General features: G+C 36.5%; 1 protein-coding gene across 3 annotated transcripts in view; it reads left to right on the forward strand.

Moving 5' to 3' along the window:
- TOP2B (DNA topoisomerase II beta) overlaps positions 1-14,204 on the forward strand; it is a 65,529-nt gene that overhangs the window by 46,420 nt on the left and 4,905 nt on the right. For all 3 annotated transcript variants that reach the window (XM_036851908.1, XM_036851910.1, XM_036851909.1), the window contains exons 23-33: positions 241-441; positions 1,441-1,636; positions 1,781-1,872; positions 4,694-4,849; positions 5,011-5,094; positions 6,692-6,886; positions 9,025-9,169; positions 9,391-9,552; positions 11,092-11,293; positions 12,214-12,293; positions 13,520-13,630. In XM_036851908.1, coding sequence (XP_036707803.1) covers positions 241-441; positions 1,441-1,636; positions 1,781-1,872; positions 4,694-4,849; positions 5,011-5,094; positions 6,692-6,886; positions 9,025-9,169; positions 9,391-9,552; positions 11,092-11,293; positions 12,214-12,293; positions 13,520-13,630 — 1,624 coding nt within the window. The remainder of the gene's footprint in view (positions 1-240; positions 442-1,440; positions 1,637-1,780; positions 1,873-4,693; positions 4,850-5,010; positions 5,095-6,691; positions 6,887-9,024; positions 9,170-9,390; positions 9,553-11,091; positions 11,294-12,213; positions 12,294-13,519; positions 13,631-14,204) is intronic.

The following is a 14,204-nucleotide window of genomic DNA, read 5'->3' on the forward strand; positions in this document are numbered from 1 at the left end:
GCCTCTTCTTGCCTTTTGAGTATGAGCAGATCAGAACCAGTACCTTGTATGTCGTCTTTCTCCACCCCCGTGTAGAGAGATCCCCGTGTATCGTCAACTGTAGTGACTGGGCAGGAGATGATAGAGATGAGGTTCCCCTTCTTCCCCACTGGAGTCGAGAAGGTTTAGATTGCATGACTTGTAGAATAAGAACATGAATGTGTGTCATGAAAGATTTACTTATTTTTAAATCTTTTATAGGTATACAAAGAACAGGTTTTAGAACCTATGCTAAATGGAACAGATAAAACACCAGCATTAATTTCTGATTATAAAGAATATCATACTGATACAACTGTGAAATTTGTGGTGAAAATGACTGAAGAGAAACTGGCGCAAGCAGAAGCTGCTGGATTGCACAAAGTTTTTAAACTGCAAACTACTCTTACTTGTAATTCCATGGTAATTGACTAGATTTACTATGACTGTAACCTTGCGTTCTGTAAGTTGGATTTTTGTAATTGGCTTCATGATGGGAGTAGCTATAGTAAGTCTGAATGCGTTTCCCCCTGTATGTTTGCTAAAGAATCTAGAGGTACATTCCCTTTGCTCTAATGTTATCCTCTGCTCTTAACCCCAGCCCTGCATTTGTGCATCTGGGCTTGAACACACAGGATACACACACCCTCACACTCACTGACTGGAAGTTCTGAGAGTGATTGTTGCAGGGTCTCCTTGTGCCTCATGCCTGTCTCTATTAGCATTTTCGTGGTGGAGTTCTTATCTCCTCATGACTCTAATCTGCTTTATTAAACTTTAGATAATTGGGGAGGAAGATAAAAAATGAACATGTATGATTACCCTGTTCCATTCCAAATTAGCTTTTAGACTTGAGAAAGAGTAAAAGAAAAAAATCCAGCAATAGCACAGTGACTGAGAAAAAGTGCCATAATCTGCCAAGCAAGGCTGATAGAAAAAGGAGAAAAAGATAGAGAAGAAGTAAAATTTCCCTCTAACTTGAAGTTTGAGTGAACTGTAGCCCATTCATAAAAAACAACAAAGAGAGAGGCAAATGCATGTCCATTGAGTATATGGGAGAGAGAGAACTTTAATATTTAAAAACTTACAGATAGAATATGCTTGTTTTTAGTTTGAAAAAAAATCTATTAGGTGACTTTATAGCCATAGTTTATATAGTTTTAAGTAAGTACCTTTTTTTAAGGACCTATTTTTATCTTTCAAAATTATTCCAATTTTAAATATTTTCATAGTTTTGAGAATAGAATTTTATCAGTTTCTTGGAGCCACCAAAGGAATATTTACTTAATAATTTTGTTCTGGCTTTTAGGGGTGGTATGTATTCATATATGTGTATTATGGTTATTTTAAATACTGTAGCATACAAGTTAAAAATACCAACACAGATTTATATAATCTTCAAAAACTTTGTGTTTTGCTTAGGTACTCTTTGATCATATGGGATGTCTGAAGAAGTATGAAACTGTGCAAGACATTTTGAAAGAATTCTTTGATTTACGATTAAGCTATTATGGTTTACGTAAGGAGTGGCTTGTAGGAATGCTGGGAGCAGAATCTACAAAGCTTAACAATCAAGCCCGTTTCATTTTAGAGAAGATACAAGGGAAGATTACTATAGGTAAGATGCAACCTTTAAAAATTTGAACATTAGTTAAAATGGAAAAAAAACTTTATTAATAGAAGACGTTTTTATCAGTAGAATATAAACAAATACAAATTGAATCTCTTTTCTTGATCCTAACTTTATTTTTCCCTCACATAGAGAATAGGTCAAAGAAAGATTTGATTCAAATGTTAGTCCAGAGAGGTTATGAATCTGACCCAGTGAAAGCCTGGAAAGAAGCACAAGAAAAGGTAATCATTTGCAGAACGAGACATTCAGAGAAGCTTTTAAAAGCAACTTCCAAAGCAAACAAAAACCCCAACCCCTAAATTTTGAATTTAGTACTGCTAGAGGTGCTGAGTAGTCTGTGTGGAGACTGAAGTCTTCTGTGTATCCGCAAAACAGCTAGGGTGCAGGAACTTGCAGTGCACACCCACCGCCAGGCACTTTGCCAGTGTGGCTCAGCCAGGGCCTGGGGAAATGATTCCGGTTGGAGAAGGTCGCTCCGTCTCCTCAGCCTTCTTTCTGAGCCTGCCGTTAAAGGACGGTGGTGGTGGTGGTTTTGTGTGGTGCATGTCACTATCTGGGAACTACACTGGTAGCATAGAAATCATTTCCCCCTGGGCAGTTTGTGGCCACAGTGTGGAATCCACTCACCACTCACTTGATCTGGTTTTGGTGTACGCTGGGGAGACTAGAGACAGAATGGTCAATATTTATCAGTATTTATCGAGCACCAAGTATGTGCTCTGACCTATGCTTAGGTCTTTAGCTGGAGATCTTAAACCCTGGAACTTCAGATTAAAAGTCTGATGTTTTATTAAATTGTCCATTTTAGATCATAGAGTACTAATATTAATTCAGTAAATGGGATATTGAAACGTTGAGATTCTTCTCAAGAATTAGCTTCTTGCTGTTGTGGACAATTTAAAAAAAATTTGAAAAGGCAGTACAGCATTGTGATTGAGAACACAAATGTACAAAAGGAAGAAAGTTGGAAATGATTAATTTTCAGATACTTAATTAGAATATTGTATATATATGTAATACTGATAAAGTTCACATCTTTAAAAAATAGTTATGATTATGTGATGTAATTTGAACTGAAACTTTAAACTTCCCAACATTCATGAGTTCTCAACCATAATGTTTTTCATATTTTTCATCAAACTCCATTGAAATAGTGTTTTCATTTACATTAAGTTTTTTTTAAAATTTTGAACTGTCAATAGACTGCCATATGTTAGAGTGAGTAAAATTAGACTAAATTACATATTTAGCAATTACATGTTAAGAGAACAGGTTTATTCATTGTTTGAGGAAAATGGGGTAGGACAAGTTGGGGGAGTATTCAAAATTAAGATGACTCAAGCATGTTGCGTTCCTTTCAGTGTGTTTTGTTGCATTCTTAAACCCCAAATTATGGTTTATACACTACTTGCCCTTCTGTATCATTGTTGGTTTAAATTATACCTTTAAAAAAAATTAGCTAGTAAGCTAATGAATTTAATGTTTAGTTTTAAAAAATAAAGGTGTTTAGGGTTTGAGAATGCCCTTCTGGCAGAAGTAGACTTCATGGGTAAAAGCTAGTGCTTGGTTTCAATAATTTCGTTGTTACCCTCAAAACGTTCTCAGCATCTTGGCCGTGTGTTCACTTTGGGGGTTCAAGAAACAAAAGGAACTGCTCTTACAAGAGTGTCCTGTTGTGTAGAGTTGGAGAAGAGAGAATTATAAAGCCGATAATTAGAAGATCAAAAACATGGTAGAATTGTCATTGGAACTTGAAAAGTTTCTTGGTTTTTGCTTTTTTCCCCTGCAAGTATCCTTAGTCATCTTCATGATAACAGTGATAGATCCACATATTCATGGAGCACTCATGAACGATACTTGGTGTGTCATCAAAGCCCAGAGCAAATAGACTTCTAAAGCGTGGGTCTAAATAGGGTTTTATGACACCCTAATAATATCTTAATAGTAGTGTAGCAACCTAAAATTCCATAGCAACACCCTATTTCATGAAGAAATTTTAAAAACTGTAGACTATTAATTTGTCATAAATTATCTAGGTACTTAATAATCTGTATCAACTCAACAACAGCATTCTTTATTTGGCTAATGTTACTTAATTGAGTTTATACTTTTGTTTATGTAATGAAGCATCTTGCTTTGCAATTTTTATTTTTATTCCTTTGCTTCTAAAATACACCTAACGTTTACTTTGTATATATACATTATTTTACCGAAAATTTTAAATTAAATTGTAAAGCTTTTTTTTTCCTCTTGATTGCTAGACGTGAACTTTTGTTCTATGGAGTATCATGGCTCAGTCATTTTTAATTATCTGAGCGCCTTTAAAAATTGAGATGCAATTTTATTTAACAGCTGTTGTTATTTAAAAAATTTTAAAGATGATGTCACCTATAATAACTTCTATTAAATTCATTGGACTTTGAAATTTAATATTAGCATAAGATTTTTTATTGCAACTGCTCCTATGAAAAGAAGGCCTTATAGATAAACTTTTAGAATAGCCCTTGTGACTCTGACTCACCAGCTGTTAAATGCTGGAGTGAGCTTCAGCTTAGTCCTTGCATGAATGTTCTTGCTTGAGGGAATCTTTATCAGGAATTCATCCGTAGTGACTGACTACCTTAGCATATTTATTATAACTGTAAAACAGTCCTCATAAGTGATACTTATTTTAGGTTTCAGATTGTTCACTCACCAATATAAAGATCTGACAAGATGCATGATAAAACATTAGTTCTGCTCTATTAATTTTAAGATGTGGTGTCTTCTCAAGCAGTTAATTTTTCGCCAGATTCCTGGATAGAGGCTGAATATACCATTCCTTTTGATGATTTTATTGTGCATTTTTAGAAAATTTAAACTTTTTATAGGAAATATATTTTCATAGATAATCTTGCAGATAATCTAAAATAAACCCACCACCCTGAAGACGTAGCTTTAAGAGTATAGCATGTATGGAATTTTAAACTCAGTATTCAATAAAATTCAACATTGATTTGATATTATATAGGACTTTAATATAAAGTTTATTATTTTTTACAGGCAGCAGAAGAGGAAGAAACACAAAACCAGCATGATGATAGTTCCTCTGATTCAGGAACTCCTTCAGGCCCTGATTTTAATTATATTTTAAATATGTCTCTATGGTCTCTTACTAAAGAAAAAGTTGAAGAACTGATTAAACAGAGAGATGCAAAAGTATGAACTTCTGTGGGTTAAATAATTTGAAACTTTAAGTGCTATCCATATCTTTATTTTTCTTTTCCAAAAATAAATGGTTTTATTTAGCCTTTATGTATACATTTGAAAATTATACATTTAAAATTGAATGTTTAAATCATACTACTTTTTTATTATAGGGGCGAGAGGTCAATGATCTTAAAAGAAAATCTCCTTCAGATCTTTGGAAAGAAGATTTAGCAGCGTTTGTTGAAGAACTGGATGTAGGTTAAGTCTCCATTAAAATATATTTGGAGAAGTAATGTTTATGAAACAAGAATGAAAATTTTTAAAATTAAATTATCTCAGGGTTTCCTTTAACTCTACAAAAGTTAATATGTTTATAAGCTGCAGAGGATTAAGCTTCTAGCTCTGTGAAACCATAAAGAAAAGTTATGTCTGATGCAGATGAATAAAAGCTATGGAGTTGAAATTTAGAATAAATTAAATTCTAATACTCTCTGCTAGTTAAAATTTCTTAACTGACTTCAAATTAGCCTATTGATTCAATTTTAATGTTTTCCCCCAAAGAGGTAAGAGCAATATATATGATTGAATATAGGTACTTTGATTTTTAAAAAGTAGAATGATAGTCTCCTTAGACTTTCAATCGAGAAATTTTAATATTTTTTGTTATAGCTTAGTTTTCTCCAGGTAGAATTCCAATTTTAAAAATAAAAGAAAAATGTAGAGAAAGATGTAAAATATAAACTTTTTCTAAAATTGCCTAATTTGTTTTTAAGCAATTAACTCACTTAAAATCTTAGAATTAAATTCACAGTAGCAGTATGATCATCTGATTTTGAGTAGCACAAGGTAAATTACTATTTATTATTACTCATATGATATTACTTATATTTATTACTTTTTAGTTGTTTCATTGATTTACTGTCCACATGTTCTAATTTTATTTTTATGGCCCAAGTCAGAATTCGAACTCTTAAGAATGAGTGTGGTGTATTAGTTGCCTAATAAAATTTCTGGAATTGTTTAGTCCTATTGTTCTGGGTTCCCTTAATGATCTTTCAAGTGCCACAATATAATTATGCCTTGATTTATACTTTTCTTATATTGTTATGAGTTAGATTTTTAAAAAATTGCAGACCGTTTTTTTACTGCTGATTTACACATTTAAAAATTAATATCCATTAAAAATGAAGCAAACTAAAACAATAGTAAAAGAATAGCTTCATATTTGTTAACAGAACTGCCTTTTTGTGTGATTTGCTGGGATTCTGATGATACCATGTCATCAGAAGTCTTGATCCCATAATACGTTGTAGGATCCTAGAATTGGAAGGGACCATATAAGGTCATTTAGTTACTACCCCCTTGTATTGCAAATGAGAAGCTAGTTAGATAGAACTGGGACTACAGCCCAGATAGTCTTTTTTTTTTTTTTTTTAATATTTATTTATTTAATTTATTTATTTGGCTGTGTCGGGCCTTAGGTGTGGCACGCGGGCTTCTCTCTAGTTGTGGTGCACGGGCTCCAGAGCACGTGGGCTCAGTAGTTGTAGCGTGTGGGCTTGGTTGCCCCACGGCATGTGGGATCTTAGTTTCCTGACCAGGGATCAAACCCGTGTCTCCTGCATTGGAAGATGGATTCTTAACCACTGGACCACCAGGGAAGTCCCCAGCCCAGGTCTTCTGACTTAGAATTATTTGGTTTTTTCTTAGATTAGATCACCTGGAAGGAAAGCTTTGTTCCTTACTGAATGAATTAAGTTAGATTTGACTTCTTATGCAGTAGTAAGTCTCTTTTCTAATGAGTTGTTTATGCCCCCGCCCTGTTCCCCATCCTTAATCATCACACTCCAGAAAGTGGAAGCGCAGGAACGAGAAGACGTTATGGCTGGGATGGCTGGAAAAGCAATAAAAGGGAAAGTTGGCAAACCTAAGGTGAAGAAGCTTCAACTGGAAGAGACAATGCCCTCGCCTTTCGGGAGAAGAGTAGTTCCTGAAATTACTGCCATGAAGGCAGATGCCAGTAAGAAGTTGCTGAAGAAGAAAAAGGTACATGTCTCTTGTTTTGGCTCGTTGGTGGACTCGACCTCCATAATGATGTATGTAGGTATTTTAATTTTACTGTGTACTTCAGTCATGCTTTATTTTTTGTTTCTAATATGTTTCACTGTGATTGGAAATCACTTGTTCTGAGAGCAGTTGATCCATACATAGAATGAAGACATGTTAGTCAAGGACCCACATATGTGTAAAGAGCTACTCACTTGATTCCATTTCTAAAACGAGAGAGAGAAATACTCTACTCAGCATTCTAAATTAAAATCATGGAATAACAACAACAAAAAGTATATCAACTTTAAAATATAAACTTTAGTTCTATATCGTGACCAATTAAGGAAGTCTTATGAAAAGAGTCCATTTGGCTTTCAAAGTAAGCTGTCAACTTTTACTATTTGTTTTTACCTTTAGTTAAAAAGTCATCAAACACAGCATATATCATTGGCATTGATGAGAGTTAGAGGGGATTTAAAAGCGTGAGATCTACCTACCCTCCAGCAGGATGGGAACAGTTAACCAGAGGAAGGAAGTATCGAGAAGGCTGCTCAGAGCTGAGAAGCAGGAGCCTGATGGTCTCAAGGGGAGAGTCTGATTTTTCTAGGCAGGTTGATTCAGAACCCAGGGGATATATAGGTAGATGCATCCCACAGTGTAAGTAGAGCTTGGGAGGTGAGCCTGAGAGCTGTGGTGAGATGGGAGAGTTCTCCGTACAGAACTAAGAGTTGAAGCCTGGGGCACTGTGCTACCAGGGAGATCCTTCTCTTCCACAGTTCTGATACACGGAGGTCTCACAGGTCCACCTGCACATAGAACTTGCTCTCTCCTTAGGAAAACGTTTCTCTCCTTTTCCGAAGGTCTTAGCCAGGATCCGTTCTCAGCACAGTTCTCCTCACCTTTCATGGTCTCCCCAGGTGACCTCGTTTGTGCCCAGGGCTTTTATCACTTACACTGGTGACTCTTTAATCGACGTCCTGAAGCTGTCATGTTTCCAGGAGGACCAGGCTAACACAGCCGCCAGAATGCCCAACGCCCCGCAGACTCAGCTTGCCTGCGGGGACCCCTTATCTGGGCTTCAAAACTGCCCTCCCACCTCTGCGCCTGGTCTCAGTTCCTGGCACTACCAGCTGTCACTAACACAGGCCGAAAACCTGGGAGTTTTCTCGTTTAGCCTGTAACTCAGTCCTACTGACTGTCTGTGAAAGTTCCAAACGCCACCCTCTGATTTGGTCCACACCGACACTGTCTTAGAATTCGGTGTTTCCCTGAGACGATTTAAGGTGAGCCGAGTGGCTCTGGTGATCCTGCCTCTAGTCGTCCAGGCACGACGTCTGCCTTCTTCACTTCAGTCCTCTCCGTCTCGTCTCTCACCACCAGAGTGATGTTTCCAAACAACGAGCCTGTGGTCACACGGTGATTGCTGGTGCACAGTGATTCAGCACCCGCACGCCTGCCTGCCTCCACCTGGCTGCCCTTCCCCTCACCTTTCACTGAGTCGTAGCAGACAGGAGTCTTCTTCTTGTGCCTGGGGCGCGCTTCCCTCCTTCCTTCTCCTCACCTGGCGAACCTGCCTGATTCTTCAGAGCCCAGTCACCATGGAGAAAGGCTCCTTCTCCGTGGTGTCTGCTCTGACCCTACCCTGGGCCTCCTCCCTCTGTCCCAGGGTCAGGGGACTTCATTATGTACTGCGAGGCATTATAAGGCATGGGTTGCTTATTTTCATTCAGTAATCTGAAGATTTTTTTCCTAGTATATAGAGGCGTGAGCTATGGGAACGTATTTTTTCAGGTACCTTTTGGTATACTTAGCTATGAGTCTGAAAAAGTCCCTTTGATGATCAAAAGCTGCCTTCTTATTTTTCATAGTTGGTTTTAAGTAGCTGTCATCTCATAGAAGGTACTACAAGATTAGAGTGATAAGCAGTGTCATATTCTACAGCTGCATGAGATAAAGTAAAACAGGATCTGATCAAAGTCATTTCTTAGGACCTCAGTAGAATCACACTTTATATTGGTTTTTTACTCATCTGATACGAAAAAGCGATCTCTTGGCTGGAAGTGTATCTCTAAAGTATATGGTGTTAATTTAACTTTTGTTTTTACTTATGGTTTGGTTTTCTTTTCAATGTGTAGGGTGATCTTGATACCACAGCAGTGAAAGTGGAATTTGATGACGAATTCAGCGGAGCACAGGTAGAAGGTGTGGGAGAAGAGGCACTGATCCCGTCGGCGCCTGTAAACAAAGGTCCCAAACCCAAAAGGGAGAGGAAGGAGGCTGGTGAGGACTTGCTAGAGTTTCCATGTCAGAAAGTCTGTGTGTTCAGGACATGACTAGGTTCTTGTGACTGTACTTTCTTTTCTAGTAGTTGAAGTAATGTCTTCAGTTTTCACAAACATTTGTTATTTTATCATGAAGTTTGCATTACAGTAGTTTTATTTTTACTAATGACATTTGGATAAGTATTGATACATATCTTATTGTTGCTCATTTGTTTTTAGGTACCAGGGTGAGAAAAGCACCTACATCATCTGGTAAACCCAGCGCAAAGAAAGTGAAGAAACGGAATCCTTGGTCAGACGATGAATCCAAGTCAGAAAGTGACTTGGAAGAAACAGAACCTGTGGTTATTCCACGAGATTCTTTACTTAGGAGAGCGGCTGGTATTCTGATATATTTTATATTTTATTATATACTATGGTTTGACAAAGTTAGTATTACTCATAAGTTGGTGTTATTTGTGTCATCAGTGTTTCTGAAGTACTAAACCGTTGGTATTTCAGAAGTTATAGTTCAGGAAGACAAAAAAACCTGCTTTACAGAAGGCTATTTTCTAGCAAAGTTGGACTAAATTTCTCTAAAGTGAATCATGTTTTCTTATTGATTTTTGTTACAGAGTTTGGGTTGTATTCCCTCCATAGCTGGAAGATGTTTGGTAAAAAAACGTAGCGTGGTGTAGTGCACCAGCAGTGATGGATCCACAGGAGTGCTATGTAGTGTTCTTTTTGTTTTCTACCCCTTGTATCACGAAGAACTTCCCCTACATTAGGAGTCTGGTTCCATATGCACACAGCATAATTTAGATAATTACAGTGTTAGACTTAGGCTACAGAATCCCATTTTGCTAATATATATTGCTGTTAGCATGTGATTTGATCCTTGCTGCATCATTAATTTGAAGTCTTCAAATAATTAAAAACTGATGTGTCCTATTTTATAGATTCTTCTCAAATTGTGTTAAGTCCTAATTTACATAAAATGAATAATAAAATATTATGATTGTTTTGTCTCTGGGAGATACTTTTAAAATTATATCTCAGGCCTTCAGTCACTAAGTGATTGAATTTCTTTTCCTAATGTGCATAGGTCGTATAATAGAGGTGAATTAAAAAAAATTTTTTTTTATTATAGTTGATTTACAATGTTGCAATAGTTTAGAGGTGAATTTTTAACACAGTAACAAGTTACATGAAAATTAATTTATTAAATGCTTTAAAATTGTATTTAGGCTTTTTCCATACATCTAAAATGAAGTGTAAAATTGCATAGCATCCAAATGACTTTAAAACTTTATTCCATAGTATATGCTAGAAATTATAGTAAAACTTACTTGCATTATACCAGTGTGCCTTTCTCCATAGTTGGTACCTTTTTATGCATTATATTGTTTTGCTAATATATTGAGGTCTTATCTCTATTTTTACTATTCATCTGAAAAATGACTGTTTCTGTTATTTCATAGTAAACCTACTGTGAAGAGAAGATAGGAGTTTTTATGGAAGAGGTTAAGAGAGAGTGCAGCACTTTCTAAAGACCTGTAAGAGCTGTCTTTCGTAATTGCAGAAATGGGAGATCTCGTATTAGCAGTCACTTTCACAGTGGCCATAATGACTGCTTTCCTCACTGCTTTGAGTAAGATTTAAGCATGACGAGCTGCATCCTAGTGGCCTCACCAGCTTACCCTCTCCCGAGACACGCAGCGTTGCCCCAGAGCCTCCAGGGAGTACAGGACAGATGTCAGCACCATCAGAGTAACTGAGGCAGAGTGGTCGACTTTTGTTCTCTAATGCTTGTTTTTTTCTTTTTTTTCTTGTATATTTTAAGAGACAGCTGGAATATTTTTCAAGTGCATTGTTTGGAATAGTATTTCATGTTGATAAAGCTGGGTTTGAGTGTAACACTCACTTTGATTTTTGTCCTAGCTGAAAGGCCTAAGTACACATTTGATTTCTCAGAAGAGGAGGACGACGATGCCGATGAGGACGACGACGATAATGATTTAGAGGAACTGAAGGTGAAAGCGTCTCCCATGACAAACGATGCAGAAGATGAATTTGTTCCTTCCGATGGCCTGGACAAAGATGAGTATACGTTTTCACCAGGCAAATCCACAGCTAGCCCAGAGTAAGTAACACAGCAACTGCTGTTCAGTTACACGGTGCAGCTAGGTGTCTGGGCCTCTGCAGCGATCTTACAGTAAGCTCCATCCTAGGTCAGGTCCTTCTCATGACGTAATAAATCTGCTTAGTATTGCAGCTGTTTACATAACTGTTGCTATAGTTTAGAGCACGGGTTGGCAGATTTTCTCCATAAAGGGCTGGATAGTAAATATTTTAGGCTTTGCAGGCCATATGGTCTCTGTTGCAACTACTCAGTGCTGCCCTTGTAGCAGGAATGCAGCCATAAATGATACGTAAATGAACAAGCGTTGCTGTGTTCCAGTAAAATGTTGTTTACAAAATTAGGCGGCGGGCATACGGGACATAGCTTGACAACCCCTGGTTCAGAGAAGAGTTATTAAATCTTTAGAATTGAGAGGTTTAATTTTCCTCCCTAGCTTTGGCCTTGATTTTTTTCTTGCCTCTGGTGAGTGTGAACATGTAACATGTAGGATGTGAAGTCTGTGAACTATTTCAGATTTTTAAGGAAGTATTTTAACCACAAGCAGTCAAATATTAGAAGTCAGATTATTGCCTCTTCTGATGGAGATTCTTTCTTCTTGGATTTTTGCCAATAATTTACTGATGTTAAATTCTGAAGAGGTTCTGTCAACCATAAAATTTAGTGATATTTCGAATAACTTTAAAGTTTTGCTTTTCTGTTAAATCATTGGTTTGTCTGGTGTCTCTGTGTATGCACACACTTACGCTTATGAGAGAGAAGAAAGGAGTTTGGTTGCCCTGTCTTCAGCAAAGGGAAACAAATGAGAGAACTAAAATTGTGTTCTGTAATTATAATCCTGCAGTACGTATTATATATAAATTGTCAAAGTGGGAACCAGATATTTACATTATATTGTTGTGTTTAATTTTTCTTTCTATTAGAAAGTCTTCCCATGACAAGAAAGGTCAGGATTACGGGGCTCTCTTCTCATTCCCTTCATACTCTCAGAAGTCAGAAGACGGTATGCTCGTTTCATCTTTTTGTTGCTTACTTACGTATTATTGCTATGGATTTTTTTTATGAGTAAAAAACTTACCTTCTTTTTACATTTTCCTCAATGTAATAAGGTTTATTTAGTTTTCCTGAGGTGATTCCCAACTGACTGGTCAAAATCAGCATTATGGAAGCATTTAGGTGGAGAAGCAGATGCAAACCTGTGTGTGTGTGTGTGTGTGTGTGTGTGTGTGGAGTGGGGGGTGTGTGAGTGTTTTAAGGAGAGAAAAAAGTATAGACAGAGAAATTCTGGAAGATCAAAATTTAATTTTCATGGCAATGTGAATGGATATATGACAGCTTTTTTTTAAAGCTACAAGTGTACCAATATGCAGATTTGTTTTACTGAACCCTAGTAGCTGAAAGACTAGAACCTTCATAGAAGCACATTTAATCAGTGTGCATACTGTTTTATTGCCTACATTTCTATGTGTGGAATTTCTAAGGTCAGAACAACCTAGTTACATTTGAGTTACTGTTTTCCATTTTTTAAATACACACATACATGTAGGGTAGACACACAGATCTGGTACAGGTTCTATATGTATTGATAGATATGCATTTTTGAAAGCATGTCAAAACAGCTATATAAAACTTTCACATCCAAGTTGCCATTTTAAGAGTCCCTGAAAAAAAAAAAAAAAAAAAAAAAAAAAAAGAGTCCCTGTTTTGGTTTGAGTGGGGGAAGAATGGAGGGAGGAATTGATTAATTAATTAAATTGAGTGTAAAAGTAAACTGAAGGTAAGTCTACATGCCTTTTCAATTAACCTTTAATGACGTAAAGTTGATGAACATTATTACTGATATTCCTGAAATGGTTAGTTAGATGTGTAGATGCTAAAATAATCACAGTGAGAACTTTTTAATGTCTCATTTTAAAATAAGTCGTCAGTATTTATTTTTGAATTGGTCAGTTATGTTTTAAATGATTAGCGTTTGGGACTATTAGGAATTTTTATTACTCTATGCATTTCTATGTTGTTCTACAACAGAGTTAACTTTTTTGAAATATAACATTGTTATATTTTTTATTTTCCGCTGTTTGTATACTGTGGATTATATGATCACAAAATAGAAACTTACAAGATCTGTTATCTAGCTAAAGAGATGTCATCAGTAAAAAGAATCAGTTTAACTACTAAGTGGTCCTTATAGAATCTCTTTACCGAAAAAAAAAACTGTGTAATTTTTAGATTCAGCTAAATTTGACAGTAATGAAGAAGATTCTGCTTCTGTCTTTTCACCATCATTTGGTCTGAAACAAACAGAAAAAGTTCCAAGTAAAACAGTAGCTGCTAAAAAGGGTATGTACTTCTATTTGATTTTGTTAAGCATCGCATAAAACGTATAGAGATGGTTAAAGGAAATTTAATGTAATTTGAAACTATTTGCACTAGGACTTCAATAGAAAATTGGTATAAAGTATAAATGTGTATGAGGAAAATCCCTCTTGTTTTCTAAGCATGTGAGGTAATTATTCAGATGTCTGTAAGACCTCATTTTAAAGCTGCTGTAATTATAAAATAATCCCATGCATTGATATGGAAAGACAGCTCTCTGGTAAAGCTGTGCTGTAGCTGGTTGTTGGGTTGTGAAGTAGGCTGAGAGTTTGTGCTGGTAGCAGTTGTCCGCCTCAGCTGTGTAGGCCATGCCTGAACTCCTCCTGGGAGCTGTCGCTCAGCTCAGTCTGGGCCTCTTGTTGTTTCTGAGTCATGCAGCTTTCTTTTCCGTAACCTTAGATTGTTTATGAAAAAGTTGATTGGAGTTGATTCACGAATCTGTTACTGGTACTTAGGCACATACCTTGAAGGAGGTCAGTGTTAGTGCTTTGTGTTTAAAAGGTAATCATCACTTACCCAGCAAGTAAGTAAACAGCAT

This window comes from Balaenoptera musculus, chromosome 4 (genome assembly GCF_009873245.2).
Source record: "Balaenoptera musculus isolate JJ_BM4_2016_0621 chromosome 4, mBalMus1.pri.v3, whole genome shotgun sequence".
Classification (NCBI taxonomy): domain Eukaryota; kingdom Metazoa; phylum Chordata; class Mammalia; order Artiodactyla; family Balaenopteridae; genus Balaenoptera; species Balaenoptera musculus.